At 37.9% G+C, this 25,860-nt stretch overlaps 1 protein-coding gene and 1 pseudogene across 1 annotated transcript; one reads left to right on the top strand and one right to left on the bottom strand.

Annotated features, from left to right (window-relative positions):
* Positions 1 to 1,515: 1,515 nt before the first annotated feature.
* LOC114098965 (proteasome activator complex subunit 3 pseudogene) lies at positions 1,516 to 2,237 on the bottom strand (annotated as a pseudogene).
* Positions 2,238 to 24,597: 22,360 nt separating this feature from the next.
* On the top strand, positions 24,598 to 25,581 carry Ccdc54 (coiled-coil domain containing 54). The gene has a single exon (XM_027943173.2). The coding sequence runs from the start codon at positions 24,598 to 24,600 to the stop codon at positions 25,579 to 25,581; it is 984 nt and encodes a 327-aa protein (XP_027798974.2).
* The last annotated feature ends 279 nt before the right edge of the window (positions 25,582 to 25,860 follow it).

Here is a 25,860-nt window from a genome sequence, read left to right as displayed (position 1 = left end):
ATAAAGTGTTTATCAACCTTATTACTTTTTCCAAAGTATCATATTTTGGTTCTATCTATTCTATCCCCTGTCCCCTTTTTTAAGAAAAAGAAATCAAAGTACCTGTATTTTAAATAATTTCTTGACATGATAAAAAGAATTTTACATTACAATCCAAGGATGGTAGATGAGTAGCACAATCGAACAAAAAGAAAAACTAAAAAATGCTTGGGAGGAGGAGGGAATGGTTTCAGCAGGAGGAGATCTGGAAGGTGGGTAGAGGCAACGCCTGTGTAAAATGCAACAGATTTGTTACTGAGCACTGTTCATGGGATGACAGCACCCTGACTCCTTTGCTGCAGAATACTGGAATTACCCCATGCAAAAATGATGTAGCCAAGGTAAAAATATGACTTGATGTTGGAAAACAGTGACAGAAAAGAACAAAAGTCAGAAATAGACATTGAGACTCAATGGCAGGTTGATTGTAGATACTGACTCTCAGTATTGGAAGCTACAACCATAAGTGATATCTCAGTGATATCTCCAGAGTATTCAAGAGAAAGGAACCAACTCTTCTATGATTTGGACTTGCCCAGTATATTTTCAAACACACACACAGACACAAGTGTATATGCGTGTCACATGGATTTACTTACAAATGACTGATTTTCCTGAAAACACCATACAATAAATAAGAGTACTATTTCCCAGATAAAAAACCCAAATGGAACTGCAGCATCTGGACCTCACAGCTGCAGATATCCCCATCCCAATTTACAACTGACCTAGGAAAAGTTTTTGCAATAGCACCAAAAAACATCTGCTAGGCTGGGATTGTAGTTCAATGCCTAGCATACCCAAGGTCCTGGGTTCAATTCCCAGCACTGAAAAAAAAAAAAGAAGGATTCAAGTCCAGAGGAAGAGTCCCTTCCCAATCTCTCCACTTCCCTTCTCTTGGTACTACTGTAACTTATCCTGAGCATCAAGAGGCTTCAACACTGGAAGGATGATTAAGCCCTGGACTTTTACTGGGGCAGGTGATTACTAAGACAATTACCACTTCCTGAGAGGTGTGTGTGTGTATGGGGGGCGGGGGCGGGGGTTAATATTAGATAATGAAATAGGAAGGCATGTTCACACATGATCATATGTATATACATGCATACACATACATGTATGTGAAAACCTCTGGTTATAAAAACATCTGAAGGGGCTAGAGATTTGGCTGAAGACTGTTTCTTGTCATGATCAGGTTCAGTGTGGGATGTATGTAGATGAAAAACTCTATGTCACCACAAGAACAACTGTGGCAGGGAGAATCCAAAGTCCCCCAGAGGCAAGAAACACTAGCTTTAAGTCATAAAGAGAGGAGCTGGTCCCCTGGCCACTTGAGGAAGCTCCTCAACTCATGGCTTCCAAGAAGTAAAAGAAAGGAAAATGAAGTAGCTGGACTATCAACATCCCTTTCAAGGGTACACCCCTAATGAACTAACTTCCTCCCCTTAGACCTTACCTCTTAAAGGTTTCACTACCTCACACAATAGCACAATGCTGCAGATTAATCCTTGAATACATGGGCCTATGGCATGTGACATATTGACTTCTCAGCTCTAATATAATGAGCTGAAGGGTGATATATATTCTTTCTCATCAATCTCTGACAATATAACTGATAGTCCTTCACATGGGGATATTTTAACTACTTTAGAAACCAGTATGACTTATTATATCTAGAAATCTAGTCTAGATAAGATGCAGCTTCATTCTCAACTGTTTTTAGTTCTCAGCTGTCTTTTCCTGAATGGGTAACCAAAGTTGTTTCCATTTTCTATCCTGGGCATGAACAGCCATACCCACATTCTGACTGTGTTACATTTTTTATCAGCAGCTGAATCTTAGGTTTCACTTTCTCCACAGTGTCCATGAGCAGCTGGTTGCCTGTTAGCATCCCATTGAGCATTGTAAACACCTTGATTCCTTGGAGGGTCTCTTCACACTAATTTCCAAGTGGGATCATCCAATTCACCCTAACTATTGGTGAGAAGAGTGGGGTCTGGGGATGGGAAATGTGTGTCTGAGTGGATCTGAATTAGGTTGTAGATATTCGTGATTGGTTCCTTCAAAAACCTATCAAGTTCTAACAACTTCTTTGGGTGAAAATTGGCCACCAAATCTTCTGCCTCAGTTGTGATTTGCTCCCTGAAAGAATCCAACTTGATCTTTACTTCTTGATCCACCTTCAGTAAAAGGGCCATGAATGAGCCACACCCAACCCCTCTGATGAAGACTAGCAGCACTGTGTTCTCTGCAGAGTGGTCCAGAGGAACCTCAGCTGCCCTAGGACCTGGCCTCTCTCACTGACTCACTGCTCAGCTTGCTGGCTTCCTAACCCTGCTGTCTGTCCTCCTGTCCCCTTGTCGCCTGCTGCCCACCCCACCCTCCACCCCCATTTTTAAAAATCTACCATTGATTTCTGTTTTCTATATTATTTCTACTCTTCCTCTACTTTCTTCAGGATTTATTTACGGTTTTATTTTTCCTAATTTCTTTAGATGGTTTATTCTTTTCTAATATATATATTTAAAAATTTCTCTCCATGGGTTTAGCTACATATCATGAGTGTTGATGGACCATCCTAGTTTGATTTCTTTGGGGTTACAAAGACACCCCACCACACACTGCTTTTAAGCATTTCTCTTTGTAGTTCAGCAGCTTTGTTGTAATGTACCTATGTGTGATTTTGCTTTTATTTACACTGCTTTGAATTTCACAAAGCACTTTGAATCTATGGTTTGATGTCTTTAATCCTTTTGGGGGAAGTTATAAATTTATTTCATTTCAAATATACTTCTGCCTTATTTTCTTTCTACTCCCTCCTCCAGGAAATCTAATTATCTAAATTTTAGATCTATCCCATACTACCCCCTAAGCTTCTCATTCTATTTTATCTATTTTCTATCTTAAAAATTTTTTTTTTCTTTGAACTACTTCCTGATTCAGTAATCTTCTCTTCTTCTGGGTCTAATCTGAGGGTAAATCCACCATTGAATTTCAATTTCATGTTATTGTTAATTTGTTCAGTTAGAGAATATCTATTTAGTTCTCTATTGGAATATCTTGAACATAGTCACATAGTTACTTTAAAATCTGTCTGTTACTTCCATTTAATGGCTCCCCTGTGGCCTCTTCCATTATGTGCTGTTTCTCTTCGATTTTGATTTTATCCTCTTACTGACTTTTTAATGGTGTGACAGATTTCATATATATGTATATATACATGATTTTACAATTAAATTTTGGCTTATATTATCTTCCCTGATGGTTAAGAACCCTGAATCTGGACTTACCTTAATCCAATATTATAAGTTGAGATATTTCAAACTAGTTTCAGTGCCAACAAGGGGCTGCATCATTTATAGTTAACCTTTACCCCTGGAGTGAACTGTTCAGGTTCTCAACCCTAAGTATGAGAAGTCTATCACTTTTCACCTTTCTTGATGAGCCCTGGTCTCCAAAATCGGGGTGGGGGGGATACATTATCATCCAGGAAGAATTAAATTTGTTTCTTCTAAGAGTCAGCTAGTACTGCGGACATAAGATCACTCTCACCCATTCTAAGATTCCCCAGCTTAATCTGGGAGTGTTTGGGGTCATTACCTCAAGCCTGTTGCATCCCTAAGCTTTGGTTTCCTTATCTTGACCCTGGCGTTAGCTTTATAGCCAGACTCTGCCTTTTCCCAGGGCTTGCTTCTCGTTGCTCTGGTTCACTTCACAGATTATATTTTGTGTTTCCTTGGTCATGTTTTGGGATACTGAAGATTTTCCTTTCTTCCTGTAGACCCAGTGATCCAAGAAAATTTCTTAAATATGGAATTCACATAGAATCTACTTATGGTGGGAAGTCCAGAAGTAAAAGTCCCTGCCTTCATGTTTGCAAATTATCATTTTCTGAGCTTTTTGGAGAAAGATAGCATTCTCGGAACTTTTTAACATACTAAAAGTCAATTTTAGGCTTAGAATACTTATGGAAACCAACTATTAGTGAACAAAAGCACAGGCTTCCACTTATGACAAATGCATGTTTTTGAAATGCTTTGCAAGATAAATAAAATCATTAATCCCCCCTCTTTTTTATTATGTTCTAGTTTCTTTATTGATGACTAATAAACTTCAGATGAGTCAGTGATATAACATTAGATCCTCACGTGGGAATCAGTAGGTAATCACAGCAGCCACTTATTTAAACCTTAAATTCTGGCTAAAAAAAAAAAAGTATGTAATGGTAGCCATCCAAGTCTCCTATTCATAATCTGTAGAACTGCCTATACATCTTACCATCTGACTCAACATGAATGAGAGTTTTCAGGTAGGTGTTGAGTGACTGTGAAAACCAGAAAACAAGTCTGAAGTCTATGGAACAAATGATGACTTTTTAATGTAACAGTGAAACATTTTGTTTCTTTTCAATATTAAAACATACCCAGAGAATTAGAATATGTATGAAGAAAAGTGGGAGGTATTGCAGTGTCCTGGCAGCATAGGTCAAATGGCTTCCTCTGCCTACTCATTCATATTTTCACTATGGAAACAGCAACTACCGTGTCAAAAGCTATGGGTAAGAGATGGCATACAGCACAGGTTAAAACTACAAGCTCCTGGGGCTGAGATTGTGGCTTAGCGGTAGAGCACTGCGTTTGATCCAGGCATACTGCGCATTGAGGTTTGGAGAAAACTCATCTCAGATAAGTCAATACCTGCTGTCACAATCTTTATATTCTTTTTTCTCTTCTGCTGCCACATGAACCCATCATCTTAAAGTTGCTTCAAAAGCTCTTAGGCTCCTTTATTTTGAGGACAGAGTGTTAACTTGGTATTCCTACCTGTCCATAAAAATAAATAAACAAAATAAAGGGGGACTGGGGTTGTGGCTCAGTGGTAGCGCTTGCCTAGCATGCGTGAGGCACTGGGTTTGATTCTCAGCATCACATACAAATAAATAAAATAAAGGTCCACCAACAACTAAAAAATATTAAACAAACAACAACCACAAAAAATAAAAGTATTGTGTCCAACTACAACTAAATAAATAAAATAGGAAAGAAAATTAAAAACTACAAATTCCTATCAGACTGACCTGCAGGCTCAGATGCCAGTTCAGCTAGTTACCAGCAATGTGACTGGGTGAGTTCCTTAACTTTCCTGGTCTTCCTCCTCCTCCGTGAAATAAAAGTACTTTCCTTGTAAATTTTGAGGCTTGGCAAGTTTCTAAAACTGTAAGGATTCGGGAGGTTTACCAAGTTATTTCTTTCTCATGCTATTTTGATTTTAGAGGAAGAATAAACGTGTTCTAAGGGACAGTCCTCCAGTCAAGTTCCAAAAGAGACCTCAGGGCTTACAAGAAACATATGTGTATGCTCAATCCAGGCTTCATGTCCACTGAGTAAAGCCAAAGCAGCCAACAGAAATAATGAAACACACCAGAAATGTTTAAGAAGCCTCCTCACCGTCATCTATGATACTTTTAGTCATATAATTGAGGAACTGTCTTTAAAATAATTAATTCTAATCCTGACAGTATTAAAGTTAAAAGAATTAATGTTGCTGTTGGAGGAAATCATGAATTTCAGAAAGGAAAAAGAAGAGACAATGGCAATTTAAACAAGCAATTAAAGCCTTGTGGTTGGGATCAGAAGCAACTATAAAAGTAGGCTCTATGGCTGGGGTTGTGGCTCAGTGGTAGAGCGCTTGCCTAGCACATATGAGGCACTGGGTTCAATCCTCAGCACCTCATAAAAATAAATAAACAAAGGCATTGTGTCCATCTACAACTAAAAAAAAATAAAAAATAAAAAAAATAAAGCATGCATCTGTTACAAGAAAACATACAAAGCAACAATTCAAATATCTAGCCGGATATACCCTGTTGTACTTAAAAGGACTAGTCAGTAATTCATCATCACATTTGAAAGTTATTTGCTTATTTTTAATATTTAATATATTTTTAATTAAAATATAATATTCTAAATGTAATGTTTAATAAGAATTTACTAAGCATTTAATTACTAGCAAATACTGTGCTGGCTCAGCAAGTCTAAAAAAGTGCAGGGCCTGGATTTTGCCCTGAGGACAGACCTTATAACATGATTTTCACTGATTGTACAAAGCTGAGGGATCACACTGACATGCAAGACACAGCATATATCAAGTGTATAAAAACTGAGAAAGAAGAGACATCTGAAAACATCAAGGTAAAAAGATTTATACCACATTGCTTTTCAAAAGTGCAAAGATCATTTTTTTTTCCTAATCCACCCTAGCAAAAATAATAGATTACATGCATTGATTTCTGTCTAGCATGTGGAACGGGCACTGTGTCAAATTCTTTAAATATCTTATTTAATGTTCATAATAACCCTATAAGATCGGCACTTTTTAAATTCCATTTTCTAGATAAAAAGGATTAAGAGATTGACTTGAGCTCATATAGCTAGCAAGGGGCAGAGTTAAATCCTGAACTTAGTCTAGCCCAGAGAAAAGCACTTCACCATGCATACTGCTTCCTAAGCATCCGGGCATACTGTGCATTGAGGTTTGGAGAAAACTCATCTCAGATAAGTCAATACCTGCTGTCACAATCTTTATATTCTTTTTTTTCTTCTGCTGCCACATGAACCCATCATCTTAGAGTTGCTTCAAAAGCCCTTAGGCTCCTTTATTTTGAGGACAGAGTGTTAACTTGGTATCCCTACCTGTTCTAAAATTTTCATGCAGTTCTTACTGTATAATTGCAAATACTACACAAATACTAGTGAATCTATGAAGCATCTGTAACCACCATTCTTACTCTGGTCAACTTAGTTATGATATCCAAAGCACACATATTACACTCCAATCATGTAGATAGCATAGATTCCGTGATGGGTGTAAGACATGTAGGACATAGTCCCTGTTCTCAGCAAGTTTATAGTACAGCTGCAAAGAGATATAAAACATATATAAAAGGTGAATAATTCAAGAGTAATTCTTTACATAAGATACTAAAACAAAGCTCATCACAGAGTACTGTGTGGCTAGCTTGTTAAGATGTTATAGAGAAAAGAGTTCTGTATTTAAAAATTTTTTTGAAGATACTAGATTGTATTTATTCAAGCAGATTTACTTATTTAAGCACAATTCTCATAGTCTTTATGATGGCAAGGTGCACTGAGAATCTCCAAGTGAGTTTCAGATTTTGCACTGTTTCCCAAAATTGTTTTGAAAAGTGCTACAGTCTGAATGCCCTTCCCTCAAATTCATGTTGAAATCAGCATGGCAGGTGGGAGGGGTGGGGTGTGTTGAAATCAGCCCCCAAAGTGATACCACAAGGATGCAAAGCCTTTTAGGAGGAGATTAGGTCGTCAGGGCTCTGGATGAATGCCCTTAAAAAATAGGCCCAAGGGAGCTCATATGCTTCTGTCTGCATGAGAGGACACAGGAATAGGTAACTTTGTGAAGCAGGAAATAGGCCAAATGCTGAATCAGCTAGTGTCTATATCTTGGACTTCTCAGCCTCCAGAACTATGAGAAATAAGTTATTATTGTTGGTAAACTACCCAGTCTCGGGTATTTAATTATAGCAGCTGCAACAGACTAAAAGGAACATTTGTCTCATAAGATTGTATTTCTTCGGCGGGTAGGGGGAAGCTGCTTTTTATGGAAAAGTTTTAAAGAGCTAGTCAGGTGGCGTCATTAAATAAATAATGCATGCAGCAACTTCCATATCCCAAATTCATGGACCATATTGCTCATGGCTGCCTTGCACAAGAGTTGGGACACAGATCCAGAATTCCAAACAAAGCACTTTAGCTAATCATTTCCAGTGGTATGTGAAAAAACATTTTTAGAGTTGAAGGAGGAATAACCTACTGTAATCTGGACTTGATCAGCTTCAAGGAAGAGGTAGATATGAACTGAACTTTGAATTGTGAGTAAGAAATTCTTTCATTAATTATAAAACTTGAACTTTTTTTAACCTAGAGTGAAATTATTTGCTTACTCATTCTTTAAGTTGTTCAGGAAAAGGGAAAATTTAGAGGGAAAAGAAACATAAATATATATATTTTTAAATATAATTAGGTTGGACAGAGTTACTAAATATAGTAATTCATACATCAAAAAACTTGTTAGAAATACTAAGTAAGCACTTCTGGTGTGATCTGGGTTTCTTTACACAGGCCTCTCCAGTATATTACTGGTAGGGTAATATTACTGGTCTTATCTCAAATTTCCTTTCTTATCTCCACGTGAGACAGAAATTACACAAAATCAGCATCTGCATCCTGCCAGTTAGCTTTAAGCACATCTCCAAAGTTTGCACAACCTTCTCATCATTTTCAGACTGTGGACCAATTTGCTACAAACAGGGAGAAAAGTCAAAGTGCTAATATTCATGCCAATAGTGCTGTTTTTTGATACTCCTCCAGCTTGTACCATTTGAGTTGCTTACTTGCATTGCCTCCCCTGTAATTCTCTCTGAACTGAGGTCCCTGAACATTATAAGAAGTGAGAAGAGTGTTCCTCTCTCTACTATGTGTTAATAGTTATTTGGAACTGAGATAGCATTGTCTCTCTCTGCTTTTTGTTCCTTGTGTCCCAAAGCCACTAATGAAAATACTTCCTTCGGCCTGTTTAGAGCATTTTGTTAGAAGGCAATTCTCCATGAGTCAGTCACATTTATGTACCTCTTGTAAGAAGAATGGCTGGCTACTTCCATCCTGGATTATCTCTTTAAGGATGTCTGTTTGACCAACGGTCTTAGAAAATATAGTGTCTCCTTCTGGAACAAAAGGCTGATTTTCTTACTGTCCTCTGGGGCAAAGGTCATGCAGCAGACTTTCTATCCTCTATAAAAGCTTCCGATTCCCTAAGCTCTCCTGTAACATATTTCACTGTGTTTGTGGGCTTCACCTAGCCCTTTTTGCATCTTCCTGTGGGAATTGGAGCAAGAGATTCAACATGTGGCCTACTATGCCATGAGTAATAAAGTCTTTGTCTCTGACCTAGGAGTCTCATGTCTTCCACCAGCATCCATTAAATTGTGCTAGACTAACTGGTTAACTTGCAAGTAAAGGAAGACCTCACACCTTTCCCAGTTGTTGACACTTCTCATTACATGACTCAGACATAAATCCTTGGACAAGAAACACTAAGACAGGCACTGTGCTGTCCTGGGCTACTTTTTGTAGATATCCCCCAAACAGCCTGGGTAGGGTATGGGTATCAAGGCCTGGACATTTCTGTTCAGTAGAGGACTCAAACTTGAGAATAATCCTTACTCCAGAGCCCTTTATTGGGTTGGCTGAGACTTTGTCAAATCTGTAGGCTTTCTCTACCCAACACAATTCCTCTGCCTTTTATCTTTCACAACTGTTATTTCCAATAAATTGCACTCCCAAATTTGAGTGTCTGCTTCCCACAGAACCCAAAAGATATGCCTGTCTAGACACAGACACCAAAACAAAACTTTCTTCTCTATGAATCAGTTTATATACATTAACAATTCCTAAACATACACAGGTTCTCCAAACATGTCCAGATGTATTAAATCCCATTTTAAGTCCAAATCAGAACTTCTACTGCATTAAAATGGATAATATACCTTTTTATATTAAAAATAATTATGTTAGGATACATTAGGTTCACAAAACACTGGTTTAAGATAAGAATTAACATGTTTAATGCATTTATGTAAGAAGAGAAGATAGTTTTGAATTTAGGTGTTTATAGTGAATTAACATGTATTGTACTTCAAATGTAAGATATCATTATATGCAAGTATGCTGTTATTTTACTTTAAGTGTCATTAAGAAAAGTGTGATCAAAGGGGCTAAGAAGATAGTCAGTGATAAGAGTGCTTGCCTAGCATGCACAAGGTCCTGGGTTCATCCCCAGTGCCACTAAAAAGAGAAAAAAGAAAAGTATCATTGATTCATTTATGGATACAATACTAAGATGCCATTTATGATTAAAAATTCCAATTTCATTAAAACATTTAAATATAAACATATTAAAATATAAAAATGTAGACAACAGAATCAATGAAATGCAGTATTAGATGACCTTGGACTCTTCCTGGACTCAGATTACCTGTATTTCAAACAACTTAAGCACACATTAATAAATGAGGAGTCCAACTCCTGAATGATTTTGCTTTCCATGTGATAATTCACAATTAAATAGGCAATGATTAATTTAATTGTTAATAACCAAATATTGAATAGTAACCAAGTGTTTTTTAAAAAGCTGCAAAGCTTAATAAACATATAAAAGTGAGTTTGCACTATGAAAGTAGTGTAGAAAAGAATTTTATTTTTAGTTGTTGATGGAGCTTTATTTTATTCATTTATTTATTTATATGTGGTGCTGAGAATCAAACTCATTGCCTCACTCAGGCCAGGCAAGCATTCTACCTCCAAGCTACAAACTCAACCCAAAACTTTTAACATGTAATTCTATGGCAGGATTTTAAATTCAGAAAGAAAAAAATAATTAATTAAATTCACCTTCTGATTAATATGGTAAGCCTTTTCTAACATTGGAATTGGAGTGGAAGTAAGATACCATTGAGTCAAGCTCCCCCATATTTCTAAAGATCACCATGAAGCCCAGAAGGTCAGGTATATTTCCTTCCACAGTTAATTACAGAGCAGAACTAGAACCTTCTATTGCTCAGCCCAAGGCTCTATATACTACCTCACCACACCAGACTCAAGAATGTCATGCACTTATATTGGAAAGGATTGGACAAGATCTCATAAGACTGCTCAGAGAAGCACTATGACCCTTTCACTGCCGTAAATAATGCAAAAGCAAACAGAGTAGGAAAGGGTATTCCCCTCTGTAAAACTTAACCCAATCCCTAATAAACAAAGGCCAAATGTCTTCTCTGATATAAGGGGGGTGACTCAAAATGGGATAGGGAGGAAGAGCATGAGAAGAAGATTACCACTAAATAGGAAAGAGAGGTGGGAGGGGAAGAGAGGGAGAGGGGGAATTGCAAGAAGATGGAAGGAGACCCTCATCGTTATACAAAATACATGTATGATGATGTGAGGGGGAAAAAAAAGAGGTGTGTCACATTATATTGGGTATAGAGAAGTGGTGGGAGGGGAGGGAAAGGGGGGATAGGAAGGGCAGCAGAATAAAATAGACACTAGTATTGATGTATGGATATACTTGACTGTATAACTAATGTGATTCTGCAATCTATGCACTCAGAATAATGAGAAATTATACCCCATTTGAATCAAATGTATGATATGTCAAAATCATTGTACTGTTGTAAGTGACCGGCAAACGACGGAGGAAGAGACCACCAAGAGACCGACTCATGCAACAGCAAAAGGGGGTTTATTGAAGATCCAGCGCGCTGGGGCTCCGTGCTCACTCAAGAAGGGAGAGCGGCCAAGAGCCCCGAGCAGGGGTTAAGCAGTGCTTAAGTACACTTTTTGGGGAGGGCGGGGGCTTTGCATACATCAGAGCAAATCATCATGAGGCGCGGGAAAATCAAACAACAACTCTCAGACATGATTAGCACATTCATTGACGGGAACAGGTCGGGCGAGAGTGATAGGTCAGTCCTAAGGAGGGGGATACATTCAAACTGATTGGTTTGGGCCCTGAGGTGCCTACATGCCGAGCTGCACAGGGTCCAGGTTGTTAAGCAACTAAGTGGTCAGGGGGGGATTTCGACACATATCTAATGGGCAGTTCCGGGAATTGTCTTAACTGCCACAGGAATTTCAGGTTATGAGTGCAGTTCAGAAACTTTATAATACCTGGTCCTTTACATTTTAACTTCAGCTTCTTTTATCCTTTCACTGTCATGTGTAACTAATATTTTTAAAAAATTAAAAATAAACAACCCTGGAAGAAGAGTTTTGAGATTCATCAGTTCTAAGGAGGAGTTGAAGTTGTTAGAGAATTTGTGGAGTGAGTTTTTTCATCATCTTTCCTTCTTTCAGAGCACCTCCCCAGGAAGAACCAACAGACTGTCCTGGAGCAAATGTGGGGTCAGAGACATGAGGAGTCACAGAAGCAGCTCTAACCTCTACTCTCTATCTCCAAACTCCATGACTCACCACACTTAGACAATTTGGATATTGCATAAGAATATCAAAGGAAATTTAGTAAAAGTTTGTTTTATCTTCAGGATGGGAGTCAATTTTTGAGATTACCTTGTAACATTTCTACTTCTTGCCTTTTGTCCCTCAAACTCAATTTAGATGAGTTTGAGGCAATACGAGCCATTTTTCCACGCTCTCACTTTCACCTTAGAACTGGGGTCAGCTGATTTCACAGGACAGTGGGAATGCCACCAAGAAACACAGCTGTCAGCCAACTTCTAGCTTTTCTTCTGTCTTAAAGCAATATTAACAGTTTTAAAAGGAAATTCCATCACATGAAAACATCAAGAACTAGATATTACAGCATGAAAAATATCATTGGTTGAATTTTAAAGAAAAATAGGAATTTAGAGAATAGATACAAATAAAAAACAACAACAACAAAAAAAAAAAACGGTAAGGTCACCAGTAATGAATGATTCCTTTTTCCCACCTTTTCACTTGGTCTGTCTTGGAGAGCAAAATGCTGGGTTACTAAATTCACTGATTTATAAAGAATACTCATTTTATGACACAGCCCACCATAGGCACTTATTAAACACTATCAGATCCTCGTGGTGGTGCTCTGAACTATTTCTCCTACACATTTTCTCATTTAATCCAATCTCCTTAAAAACTCTGTAAAGTACTATCATTTCTATACCACAGATAAAGGAACAAGGGTGCCGCAGTCTGGCTGGGCACAAAATAACCAAGCCACCACACAGCCTTGTAGATTCAAACAGCAACTCTTTATTCCCGAACTGTCACCCGCACTCTACACGCACGTTCTAGGAAAATCCACACCTCCACCGGGCTCTGCATCCCAAAATACTCTCTGAATCCCGTGAGAACTCAACAGGAACTCAAGGAGCGGGTGGGCCCCTGAGGCAGCAGGATACGCCCTATTCCCAGCAGGATACACCCTAAACCTGGACCCACCCTAATCCAGCAGGATCCTCCCTAAACCCGGATCCACCCTGGTCCTTGAGCAGGGTCACCTTTCTCAAACATTCATGCAATGTCACTGCAAATGACCTGGGTCCAAGGCAAGCCCATTTCCACAATGGAGAGTCCTCCCTCTAAGCATCATTGGGTAGGCTGACAAAGAAATTGCCATGCGTCATTCCTACTTGGCTATGGCTCTCAGCACAAGGGCATAGACATTTTTAAGAAACTGAGAGAAGCACCCATACCTGATAATTTCAACTTGGGACTCACAGTGCCCTCTTTAAAAAGGCAGGTCAATATGGTTTTTCATATGTATACAACAGAAGGAGAAGTTTATAAATGTCCAGTCAAGGGGCTGGGGTTGTTTCTCAGTGGTAGAAGGCTCGCCTAGTATGTGTGAGGCACTGGGTTCGATCCTCATTTCATAAAAATGAAATAAAGATATTGTGACTACCTACAACTAAAAGATTGCAATGATTAAAAATGAGCCTCTTTTGTTGGCTGTATAAGAAAGAGAATAAATTTTGCTGCTTTTCTCTCTCCCACTTTCTTTAACAATTGAAATAGGCAGAAAAATACTGCAAATCAGAAACTAAAATAACATTTTATGAAGGGTGTGGCCTATAAGTGTGGCAAACATAGTCTACCTAATAACCCAACCTTAAAAGTCAACTGAATTACCATACTTCAGCCCCATTCCACCTCTGACCTGATCCAGCTAATAGTATGGAGGTTAGAATGAAGAGTGCTCTTGGCAGGCAGATAAATCCCAGAGACAAAGGGAAGGAGGAAGGGGATGTCCAGTTCCAGCATTCCAAACTCACCAAGAGGCAAAGGCATGCCTCCTTCTCTACTAGAATGGAGAGAGAGCAGGTGGAATATGCTAACTCTTGTCCCTCCTGTGGAATTCTGGGGTCTCAGAAGGAGGGACCACCACCATACCTATCCTTTCCTGTATACATGCTTATGCATGGTCTGTGTCTGGACTGTGATAGTCTCCATTCTCTGTATTCGGGACATGTTGGGCCTTAAGCACTTCACTTCATGGATCTTTTTATTCCCAACAATCAGTAGGGAATAAGAAATTAAATGTCATACTCCTACTGTGAGTAAGTCAAGCTTTCAAAAGGGAAAAACTGCATCACCTCTTTAATTAAATGCATAAAATAAGCAAATATATGTATAGATATGTAAATTACACAGAGGAAAAAGAAAATACCGCCCAGCCACTCAGGATTAAAACAAATCAATTGCCAATGGTTCTATTTACATCTCAGAATAACGGGAAGCCATGAGCTAACTCACTGTATCACAGTAATGACTCAGTAGGCAGAGAGCTCACCTGTGTACAGGTAAAAAGAGGAAGGAGCAGGCCTGAAATGGGGTGAAGGAAAGAAGCAGGTTCTGTGTTGGATAATAACACAGACTCACAATGCAAGTCCAAAAGCAGAAGGGAAAAGTCAAATTTAAAAATAATTGTCCCAAGCCAGGCATGGTGGCACATGCCTGTAATCCCAGCAGTTTGGGAGGCTAAGGCAGGAGGATCCCAAGTTCAAAGGCGAGGCACTAAGCAACTCAATGAGACCCTGTCTCTAAATAAAAGACAAAATAGGGCTGGGAATGTAGCTCAGTGGTCAAGTGCCACTGAGTTCAATCCCTGGTCCAAAAAAAAAAAAAAAAATAGTTGTCCCAGAAAATTTTCCCTTCCTTCCCCACTCTGGGAAATGAGGCTCAGGGTTGGGCTAAAACTTGCAAGCTGAAGGGACCAGAGTGAAAATGTCAGCTCCTCACTACTACAGGGGATTCAGGTGTAGAGGTTCACTTCCTATATTTGGAATCACTATTACCAAGCTCTATTCCTAAGAGCCTTCCAAATTTCATCATAAAGTATTGAACAGTATCACTTCTGTTATTTCTTAATTCCTTAGCAATAAAATCAAGATACTTAATTTTGCAGCTACATGGCTTTTATAAAAACATTTATGCCATGTTCCCAACTAATCAGCAGAGATGTCTGGACTGGCTACCAACATTCACCCAGTCACCTAAAGAATTCCTGCCCTGTTTTCTCTTGTCTCAAGCTTATCACTAGAAATGAGGCATGACACTCTATAAGACATTTATTGAAAGCCTAGTGACCAGTGGCTTGTACCATGCTAGGCACAGTGAAGAACTAACCAAATAAGAACCCTGATTCCATGGTGTGTGCAGCCTGAAAGACTCTTCTTACATTCATCTGTCCAGATCTCATTCCTGGAAACATTCCTGAGCCACTGTATTCCATGGAGGTCTCCCTCCTTTGAGTCCCTCAAATTAACTGCCTTCACTCAGCTCTTAACATATTTTAAGCTCTTAAACTAAACCATCCAAAGGGTCTAGTCCCCTTAAAAGCAAAACACACATAAACTAATAACAGGAGCCTGAATAATTCTTGTTCCTCTTCTCTTACTGTCAGGATTTTAACCTGGGGAATAATTTACAGTGTCCACAACTGGCTTCAGGGGAGATCTATGAATCCTCTGAAATTATGCGCAAATTTGTATGTATATGCTGTTTCCTGAGAAAGTATGCAAAGCTTTCATCAGATTCTTCGTCAGAGCCCAAAATATACAGATCCTCTCTTTTATGTAACTATGTCACTTTCTTAATCATTACAATGAGCCTGGGCATTCATTTTACTTCAGCTCTGCTTTCTAAAAATAAAGAATGTGATTTCCAGGAAAATGTTCTTTTTCTTTTCTTTTTTTTTTTTTTTTAAGAGTGTCATTAAGGGCTGGGTTGTGGCTCAGCGGTAGAGTACTCGCCTAGCACATGCGAGGCGCTGGATTCAATCCTCAGCACCACATGAAAATAAATAAATAAAATAAAAGTATTGTGTACAACTACAACTAAAAACAAAAATTTTTTTAAAGTGTGTCATTAAAGAATTGAAATGTTAAATCCAATGGAGGTTGTGATAGAAATTTTTACATACCTTAAGATGTAAATTGCCCAAGTTTAAGCCAACTTGACATCATTTTACAACATATCATGAAGGAGAAACTTGGGCACCTCACGAGAATAAGTGGTAATTAATTCTCACAAGTTCCAGTGAGAATCATAGCCATTAATGCCTAAGACTGAAGCTGAGATTATTGAAATAAGTGTTTAATAGAACTGTCTTGTTGTTCTACATTTCTCTTTTTTGATTATTAAATTACTTCAAGACTAGAAGAAAAGGATTCAAATTTCCAGAAAGAGATGGACATCCCCCCCCCAAAAAAAAAAAGAAAAGAAAGAAAGAAAAGACAAATTCTCCATATTACAGTTAAACATCCCTAGACACTTTTTACATTCTAGTGGGCTTTTAGCTTTCTAGAAACAGTTGCAGTAGCAATACACATTCCTAAGGAGACAGCCTTCAATAAACATTTAAAACAATAAATAAATACTTTTCCCCTTAGATCATAGTTGCAAAAGCCTAGGTACAGAAGGAAGAAAAAAAAGAAGAAAACTTCATTTATGACTGCCTTTGGATATACCTATTTTGTAGGTAATCAGCATGCATAAGGAGAAAGAACACATTTGGCAAACCCAAAGGCATATAGGAGAAAGGATTCAGGTAGTTTATGTTGTTGTTGTTATTATTATTATTATTTACAGATGGACACAATACCTTTTTATTTTGTTTTATTTTATTTTTATGTGGTGCTGATTATCGAACCCAGTGCTTCACACATGGTAGGCAGATGCTCTACCACTGAGCAATAAGCCCATCCCCAAATGCAGGTAGCTTTAAACAAAGAAAGGAGAGCATTCTAACATCAAGATAACACAGCAGAAACCATGCATAATAATAACAGTTTATAGTTCCTATAGAAGAGGTGTAATACAAATTTAAAAATAGATGTAATATGAATGTTTATAGAAGAACCTATGTGCCTTTTGACAGATGAGTGGATAAAGAAAATGTGGTACATGTACACAATGAAATATTACTAAGCCATAAAGAAGAATGAAATTATGGCATTTGCTGGTAAATAAATGGAACTAGATACTATCATGCTACATAAAATAAGCCAATCCCCAAAACCAAAGGCTGAATATTCTCTCTGATATGCAGATGCTAACACAAAATAAGGGAGAGGGTGGATAAAAGTTCACTGGATTAGAGAAAGGAGAATGAAGGGAAGGAGGGGAGATGGGAATAGGAAAGACAGTAGAATGAATCAGACATAACTTTGCTATGTTCATATATGAACACATGATCAGTGTAACTCCACATCATGTACAACCACAAGAATAGGCAGTTATACTCCATGTATGTGTAATATGTCAAAATACATTCTACTGTCATGTATAACTAAAAAAGAACAAATACAAATTTTAAAAAATAAAAATTAGATGTAATAAACATTTTCATGTTAATCCTTGTGAGCCCCTTCAGTATCAGCACATGCATTATTGCTGTTCTCATTGCATAGATGGAATGGGATGGAAAATGTCATGCCCTCGATAGAGAACACAGCAACAACTGAAGGAAAAACACTGCCACGGGATCAATATACATTTACTTCACTGAGATACTAGTGCGAATTCAGTTGGAAAGGAAAATTCCACAATAATCGAAGTTTGTCAAGGTGAACGCTATTTAGAAAAGTCAGTACAATGTTTTACACTATAATCTTTTAAATTTCAGAATAAAAAGAAGGTAGCTTCTTGGATTTTGTAGCCCAAAGTACTGTAAAGTATGGTGGTCACTGAAAAGCCAAACACTAGAAGAGAAGTTCTCTTAAAATTAAATCCATATTAACATAATAACATGCCAGATAAAATACTACACAGTATTCCATAGCCAGAATGGGGAAATTAGGGCTGGGGACATAGCTCAGTGGTAAAATGCTTGCCTGGCAAGCACTCTGCCACTGAGCCACAATCCCAGCCCTCAAGGAGAGTAACTAAGAACAGAGTAGGGATGAAGAGCAGGAGAAGAAGATTAACATTTAACAGGGATGAGAGGTGGGAGGGAAAGGGAGAGAGAAGGGAAATTGCATGGTAATGGAAGGAGACCCTCAGGGTTATACAGTGGAGGAGGTAGAGAGAGAGGAGGGGAGGGGAGGGGAGAGGTGGGGAGGGGGGAGGGTGGAGGATGGGAAAGGCAGTGGAGCACAACAGACACTAGTATGGCAATTTGTAAATCAATGGATGTGTAACTGATGTGATTCTGCAATCTGGGTATGGGGTAAAGGTGGGAGTTCATAACCCACTTGAATCAAAGTGTGGAATATGATATGTCAAGAAATTTGTAATGTTTTGAACAACCCACAATAAAAAATTAAAAAAAAAAAAAAAATGCTTGCCTGGCATATACAAGACTTTGGGTTAGATCCCTGGAAGAAAAAGACGGGGAGAAGAGTAATGTTTTTACACTTAATAATTTATGGATTTATTTACATTTAAGCCCCCATTTTCTATGTGGTTACTATTTTTTCTGTGTCATTTAATTTTTGTCATTTAAGAACCATGTAATTCCGAAACAAGACAAAGTTGACAGTGCTGCACTCATCATATACTGGTTTCCCCTAAAAAGGTATGCTAAACAATAAAAATTCAGTGAAACACAGGCGTTTAAATAGACCTTTTCACTACATTGATTCACCAACAGCATTGAAGGAAAGAGGTGAATGGTTGTGTGAAAACACTTCTCTTTCACTTTCTCTTCCTTTTCCCAGCCATTTATTTTTATTACTACATAAATTGTGCACATCAGGACTTATAAAGGACTGTAAGAAGAGCGTCAATCATAAGCTAACGGGAGCAGAGGTTTACAGGAAATATTTGAGAAGGGAAACCAAAAGGTGAAGTTGAGAATTACAGAAACCAGGCAACCTCATATGATATATTACCAGAGAGAGCCAAGCATAACAGAAAGAACAGGAGGAAGATGACAGGGAGGAGAGATTACATAAAATACTAATGTGCCCCAGGGCTCTGGAACTAAATGGTGAAGGGTACATTTAGATAAGCTCGAGAGAGATCATTTTAAATTTAGAGTTCAGAGTATAAGATGACATAAATATAGAGATAAGTAACTGGGTACCTAAATATATGACAAATGTATTCCCAGGCAATTCCACAGGGGCTAGGAGAAAATACTGATTACTTGTGGTTCTCTAAAGGCCTAAAAGACTTAATAGGCTGCACAGGGGGAAGTATGCTATGTATCAGTCACCTCTAGGATCAATGCATTAACATCAGCCCTGTTACCAATATTTCTGGGCTCTCTCTATTATCCATGCCATAGCTGTTTCCAGGTGCATAATTACCTTCATCTCCCTGTTCTCAAATTACCTCCTCTGATACTTAACTGCTTTAGGTCATTGGGGAAGTAATTATTAAATCCCTATCCTGAAATTGTTAAATGATCCCCCAGGATGCGAGAAAAGTTATTCCCCTCATGAGGAAAGCAATATATTTCCTACCACCCATAGAAATAGGCTCAGAAGAGACCTAATAGACATCTTGACAATTATCCATGGGGGCATTCATTCATTCATTGGAGAAAGATTTACTAAGCACCAACCTATGTCGGGATTTGTGACATTGGAAGCACTGAAGCAAGTCTTCTACTCGAGGAGAGACTCAGAGGTTAGAGGGGAGTTAGGCTCACCAACAATGACAACCTGATATGTAAGTCACTGCTAGGTAGAGACTAAGAACCAGTTGGGAGCACTGGTAAGACAACAAAGAGAATCTGAACAAGCAGAACAAGGAAAGCAGTGTGGATGATACTCCCTGTAGAAGATGGGGTCAAGTTTACCAAGGATATAAATAGAGGCAGGGCATTCTAGAAAGAGACCATACAATTTTAGTCATAGTGGAAAAGTAAATTGTCATTACCAAATACTATGTTAGCATTCCCTAGTTTCTTTGAGAGTGTTCACCGATTTTTGGTTTCATATGATTTTAACAAGTCTTCGTTGACATGACACCACAGAGCAAACACGACCCTCTCATGTACCCACGTGTCACTCCAACCAGGTTGCCTTGTCAGTGTCCCTGGCCACAGCACTTCCCTCAGCTGGTCACCTATCTTCGCTACCTCAGACCCTGCCCGCCTTACAAATACTGCCTCTGCTTTCCTCTAGTTCCTGGTCTTCGTCCAGTAAAACAGCTCTGGTTTTGATCCAATTCTCTATATTTCTCATGGGAAAAAAAGAAAGAAAACAAAATAGAAGATGGCTTCAACTTTGGACCCTTCCCAAATACTTTGCTTGTGTAATAGCAGATTTAAACTAATTAATACATTCTAATCTCCTTGGGTCAGCTACTCTGATCAAATTGGAAAGGACTTCCTGTTTCCTGTTTTAATCTTTTATCCCATCCTGCAAGTGACAGATAACATTCAGGTGTTGCAGGGGCTGGGATAGGGGCAGTAGGTTCTTATGAACCTGTTCCCCAAATTTGGTGGGGAAATTAAAGACTCAATAACTTTTCACAGTTGCCACCGTGAAGGGCACACGAGGAATAGCAGATAACTAAGGTGTAACATGACAATTCCAAAGTGCCCAATTGCTGGCAGGATCCCTGTAACTACTCTTTCTCTCCCACTCAAGAAAACATATTAAAAAGGAATGTAAATTAGGGTGCCTTTTATACAGATAATCTGGACTCTATCATAATTAATTTATAGTTCGTGTACCCAAACACAGCAGTGTCGAGTAATAAATATTATTTACTATTAGAGCTGTCTCTGTGGAGGTTATTCCACACCGTCTGCCTGACACCCTGGCCGGCTGAGAAGCTGAACCAGGAGACAGAGTGCCTGTTTGGCCTTGTCAGCGGCAGCCGGGTGTCTCCAATCAAGATGCTCAATCATTATATTGAACAGTGAGCAACGCTGCATGTCTTGGTCATGTTAAGAGAGAGAAAAGCACAGCAAGAGATGGCAACAGTGAGCCGAGTTGGAACTCTGAGCCATTTCCTTCTTTCATTTGCAGGAGGGAAGTGAGGAGGGGGTGGTTACAGAGGGGAAGGAAAGGGGTTTACAAATACTGAACACTCTAATCTTCAGAACCACTCTGCCAATGAGGTGCTGCTATTATCCTATTCTCCAGGCACATGTGAGGTTAACAGCATGCTGAAGGCAGAGTCAGTCTTGGGCCAGATTCATGCTCCAACCTCTCTAGCTCCAAATATCTTTCTCCAGTGAGCTGGGCTCTGGGAGAACATTTTTCCTCAGGCAGTCTCCCACTAAGCTCCAATCTAGCATGGTATTTTATTCCCAAATGTCTCCCTGGCAGCGACCCTAAGAGGGGAAGTCAGCTTATTTCCCATTGTTCATTCACTTTTTGACTGCCTTCGCAATTTCACCCGGCTTAGATCCTCCCACGACAGCTTCTAACTAACAAATCCCAGTGGGCTGGGCTCCCTTCAGGAACACCAACTAGCAAGACCTGCAGCTAGAAACCCAGAAGGGTTGGTGTTGGTATCAAACCTACAAGATTAATTTGTATTATAAAATAATCAGAATAATTTTGGTTGTGAATTTTTAAATGATTGTTTTTTATTCCAGTTGTTTATACTATAGTAAGGCAAGAATAAGCTCTAATGTGCATTCTAACTTATGAATTAGACTAATTCAGCTCCCAAAGATTTTATGAATTTCTGCATCAAATGGTTCTGGTAAATAAAATAAACAGCTAAAGCTTTAGTTTTCTTATATTGCTAAACAAATAAAGTTTCAATAAAATGAAGCCTTTTATAAATACATAATGTGCTTTTAAGACTAAAAAAAAAATGTCCATCTCTTCCTGGGTTGTGACAAATATATTTTTTAATCACAATTGTGTAGCAAAAGAAGTAAAAATGTGGATTCTAGACCTAGAATGTAAGAAGGTAAGATCTGGCTCTGCCCATTTTTTAGATGTATTCCCATAGGAGAGTTACTTGACTTCTCTGAACTTCAGTTAAATAAGGCGATATATGTAATAGTGTCTGGTAGATGCCCAATAAGACTGGCTGTTATTAATCTGGAGGGAGTAATTACTACAAGCAATCTCTCTAATTTAATTGGGAATTCTTATAAAGTAAAAATACCTAATCTACAAAGCTCTTCCAAATGTACTGAAATATTAATAGTACTAAATTTAACAATTAATGAAGATGATATAGTACATTTCAGAGACATTTAATTAAATATTTATTGTTTCAATCTTGCAGGTTTCTTTTAGTATTCTGAGCACTGCTTTTTTTTTTTTTTTTTTATTTCTTTCTGCTCTCAAGTCATTTTATTGGAAACTTCACAAGCCCTAAGCACTGTGTCTGTGGAGCCTGATGGATACAATGGTCTTGGCCCAGGTAAATGGAACAGCTCTGAAAGAGAACTTCTCTGGCCCCGAGTACCATTCCTGCAGAACATTTTTCCTCAGCAAGATTTTGGAAAGGTTTCTGAACATTTTGGAAAGGTTACTAAATAGCAATTCAAAGATAGGAGAGTAAAATAAAATCCCAGATAGTGTTGACGAGCCAAAATTCATAAATTACTTTTGGCCAAGTTCAGAGTTCATACCAAAACCTGGGCCAAAACTCACCGTGCAATTTGGCACAAATAAGAGAATTAATAGTCATTTAGTAGAAGATTGGAACTGGCACCAATCCAAAAAAAAAAAAAAAATTAAATCCTCTTGAATAGAAAAGTACTACTCCATGAGAGACATCCGGGTATCATGTCATTTTAATTCCAAAATGTTCAGTCTTAATGTTTAGAGAATAAAATTAAGCCTTTACTTCAATATATAAAATTAGGGAAATATTATTTAGTATTTCAACAGGTTTTGATTTTAAGAACTGCTATTTAGAAAAACCTATAAAAAGACACATGAGAAATGTATGATGTTATTTTAAATCTGTAAGGTAGTGGTTCTCAAAGTGTAACATATAGCAGACAAAACTATTTTTAACTAATACCAGGATATTATTTGTATTTTTAATTTGCATTTTGAAAAGTCCACTGCAAAAGCAACAATGGATAAAATTGACGATACCTTGGCAAAAACCAAGGTAGTGGCCAATAAAAATTGTATTCTCCACCACTCAAACAGAAAGAAAAAAAATACAAGAAAACATTTTTTACTCAAGATGCTCTTGATTAAGTAGTTAAAAAAAAAAAAAGATCTTAAATCTCAATTCTTTAATACATCTTTTTTATAGTACATATGATATAATGGGAATCATGAATAAAGTACTTTTGCTGCTTTCCCAAAGTATAATGGCTATCCAGAGAAAAAGTACTTATTTCAGTTACAAACTGAACTAGCCATTTTTTCATGAAGCACCATTTATGGTTGGAAAAAAAAATAGCTGGCAACGAACAATAGTAATCAGATTTCAGCATTTGGCAAGCATTTTGCACAAAAAAAATTGAAGTAGAGAACCTATCACTTCAAGGAAAACAACACACTTTATAAAATTGAAGCTTCTGAGCCAAAATTAGAATTTTGGAAAATCTATATCTGCTACCAAAGCTTGAACTCTTCCTAATACTCAAAGACTGCTTTTTGCTTATAATTTACTTTTAATTATAATTAAAATGTTAATCTATTTAAAATTTAACTTTATACTCTTTTCTATATTTTTACTGATACATGATAATTACATATAATAGTGGGGTTGGATGTTACATATTTGTATGTATACAGGATATGGCAATATGATTTGGTCAATATCATTCTTCAATATTTTTAGTTTCCCTCACTCAGACTTTTCTGGAGAGACTAACTAGTAACAAATTATTATTTGTCGAATTTTGGTGGAATAGCAAAGAATAATATCCTCGATTATCTGAAAAGACTGGTAAGATACTCTTTCCCCTTTCAATTTACATATCTCCAGAGGCCATTTTGTTTTCATACACTTAACCAAAACATATCACAAATGAAAAAACAGGTAGGAGACTGTAGATATCCTCTATAAATCCAGGCATTTTAAACATTTACAGATATGTAAAGCAATAAGTCACTTTTCTCATTTTTTCTGTAGAAAACTATTATTTTTCACAAAAAATATGTCATGTAGATTAGTATGCAATCTTTTTTTTTTATTTAATTAAGGCTTTCTTGGTTTTAATTTGTAATGTTTAATATCAATTGCTATGACTTACATTAAGAAAAACTCTATGGTCCTCAATAATTTTTACAAGTGAAAAAAAGTTTTCTGTGATAAAATCTTGAGAACCACTGTAATATGCTTAAATAAGTTCTAAGCCAGCAGACATTGTGACATCAGCATCAGGCCAATTATTACCCCTGGAAGGATTCCATGCAGCTGACCATTATTTCAAAGAATTCTCCAGTTGGGCCACCTACGAAGAAGCTAACAACTAAGAGTACCCATTGTTGCCTTGGCTGTTCTCAATAGAGCTTTCTATGCAGCTACCAGGAAAGAAATCCAGCAAATAGCAAAAGAAGGTCATTTCATTCTGACACTACATCTTCCTGCGATCACATTTCCCAATACCTTGCATCTTATTTCGCAATGAAAGATGTACAGATTTCATACCCAAAGGGCAAAAGCGGCTGCTGGACATATGTGGACTTCAAATCTCTGCAAGATCAGAAAATCTCTTAAAAATGTTTACCAAAAACGTAAGATCCAGCGCCCAGATTCAACTAGATATCCAACAATGACTTCCTGTGGTGGTGATCAACATGATGTCAGTTTGGATGAAGAAATGAACCTTACAGTAATGCTGCAAGAAATTAAAATTTCCCAAATTGAACTCCTCGGCCAAATGACTGATATTGTCAGTGCAGTATCAAAAATCCAGGAAAAGATTGACCATTATCAGAAGCAGATGGAGGTCCTAGAAACCAGGATGACTGTTAATGAAGACAAACAAGACACAGCCACCAAAGATATCCTCTCTATGAAAAAAGACATTGATGCTTTAAAGAAGAAGGTTTCTGAGCTGGAAAACCAGAGTTCTTGCCCCAGCATACATTGTTTAGAAGTCCTGAAGGGAGAAAGAGGTAAAGAAATCATAGAATTGCTTCATAATTACATACAATCAGAAACTTCAAAGAACATGTCAGCGTCCAAAGATTCTGAAATCTCTCCAGAACCAGAGAAAATGCCCAGTTATCCAGAGCCCACTGGTCATCTTGAGGAAAAACCAGTTTCTCCTCAAATTGAAACTCTGAAGGAAAGTAACATAAAAACGGCATCAAGAAGATTAAAAAAGGCAAGGTCAAATATTTATATTTACCCAGACTTTGGTACATGGATCAAGCTAACTTTTGTTCATGGAGGAAAGTGGAGGTTTTTCCTTAGTGCTACCAAGTTAGAAGAGTTCATCCAGTGGCTTCTTTCTAGGCCAGTCATCTTTCCTGAGGAACCACAGATCATTCCCAAGAGAGACTGTTCACTCACTGGACCAATTACAAGCTTGACCACACTCTGTCTCTCTGTTTTCAACTACATTTACTGCCTTTTTGGTTCCTCAAAAGAGGAAGTAACTCGACTATAGGGTTATTTTCCACCTTGCTTGGTACCAAATAAATGTAACCTGGTTGCTCCAAGCAAACCCATATTGTTGTGGTGGCTGTGAATTCCTTTGTAGTTTGCTCCCTGTGGTCCCACGATCTGCCAAGTTTGAGTAAGTGCAGGCGAGTCATCCCCTTGGACTGCTATGATCCACTTTCTATCAATGTCTTGCTTTCTCAAAGGCAATCCATAAGGACTTCTCTTGTGTCCATTTTTATAGATTACTGCAAGCAGAGAATAAAGGGAGGCAAAAGGAAATGGG

Source organism: Marmota flaviventris, chromosome 8, assembly GCF_047511675.1.
Source record: "Marmota flaviventris isolate mMarFla1 chromosome 8, mMarFla1.hap1, whole genome shotgun sequence".
In the NCBI taxonomy this organism is placed as follows: Eukaryota; Metazoa; Chordata; class Mammalia; order Rodentia; family Sciuridae; genus Marmota; species Marmota flaviventris.
Note: the sequence above shows the minus strand (reverse complement) of the source record. Positions and strands in the feature narration are given on the sequence as shown.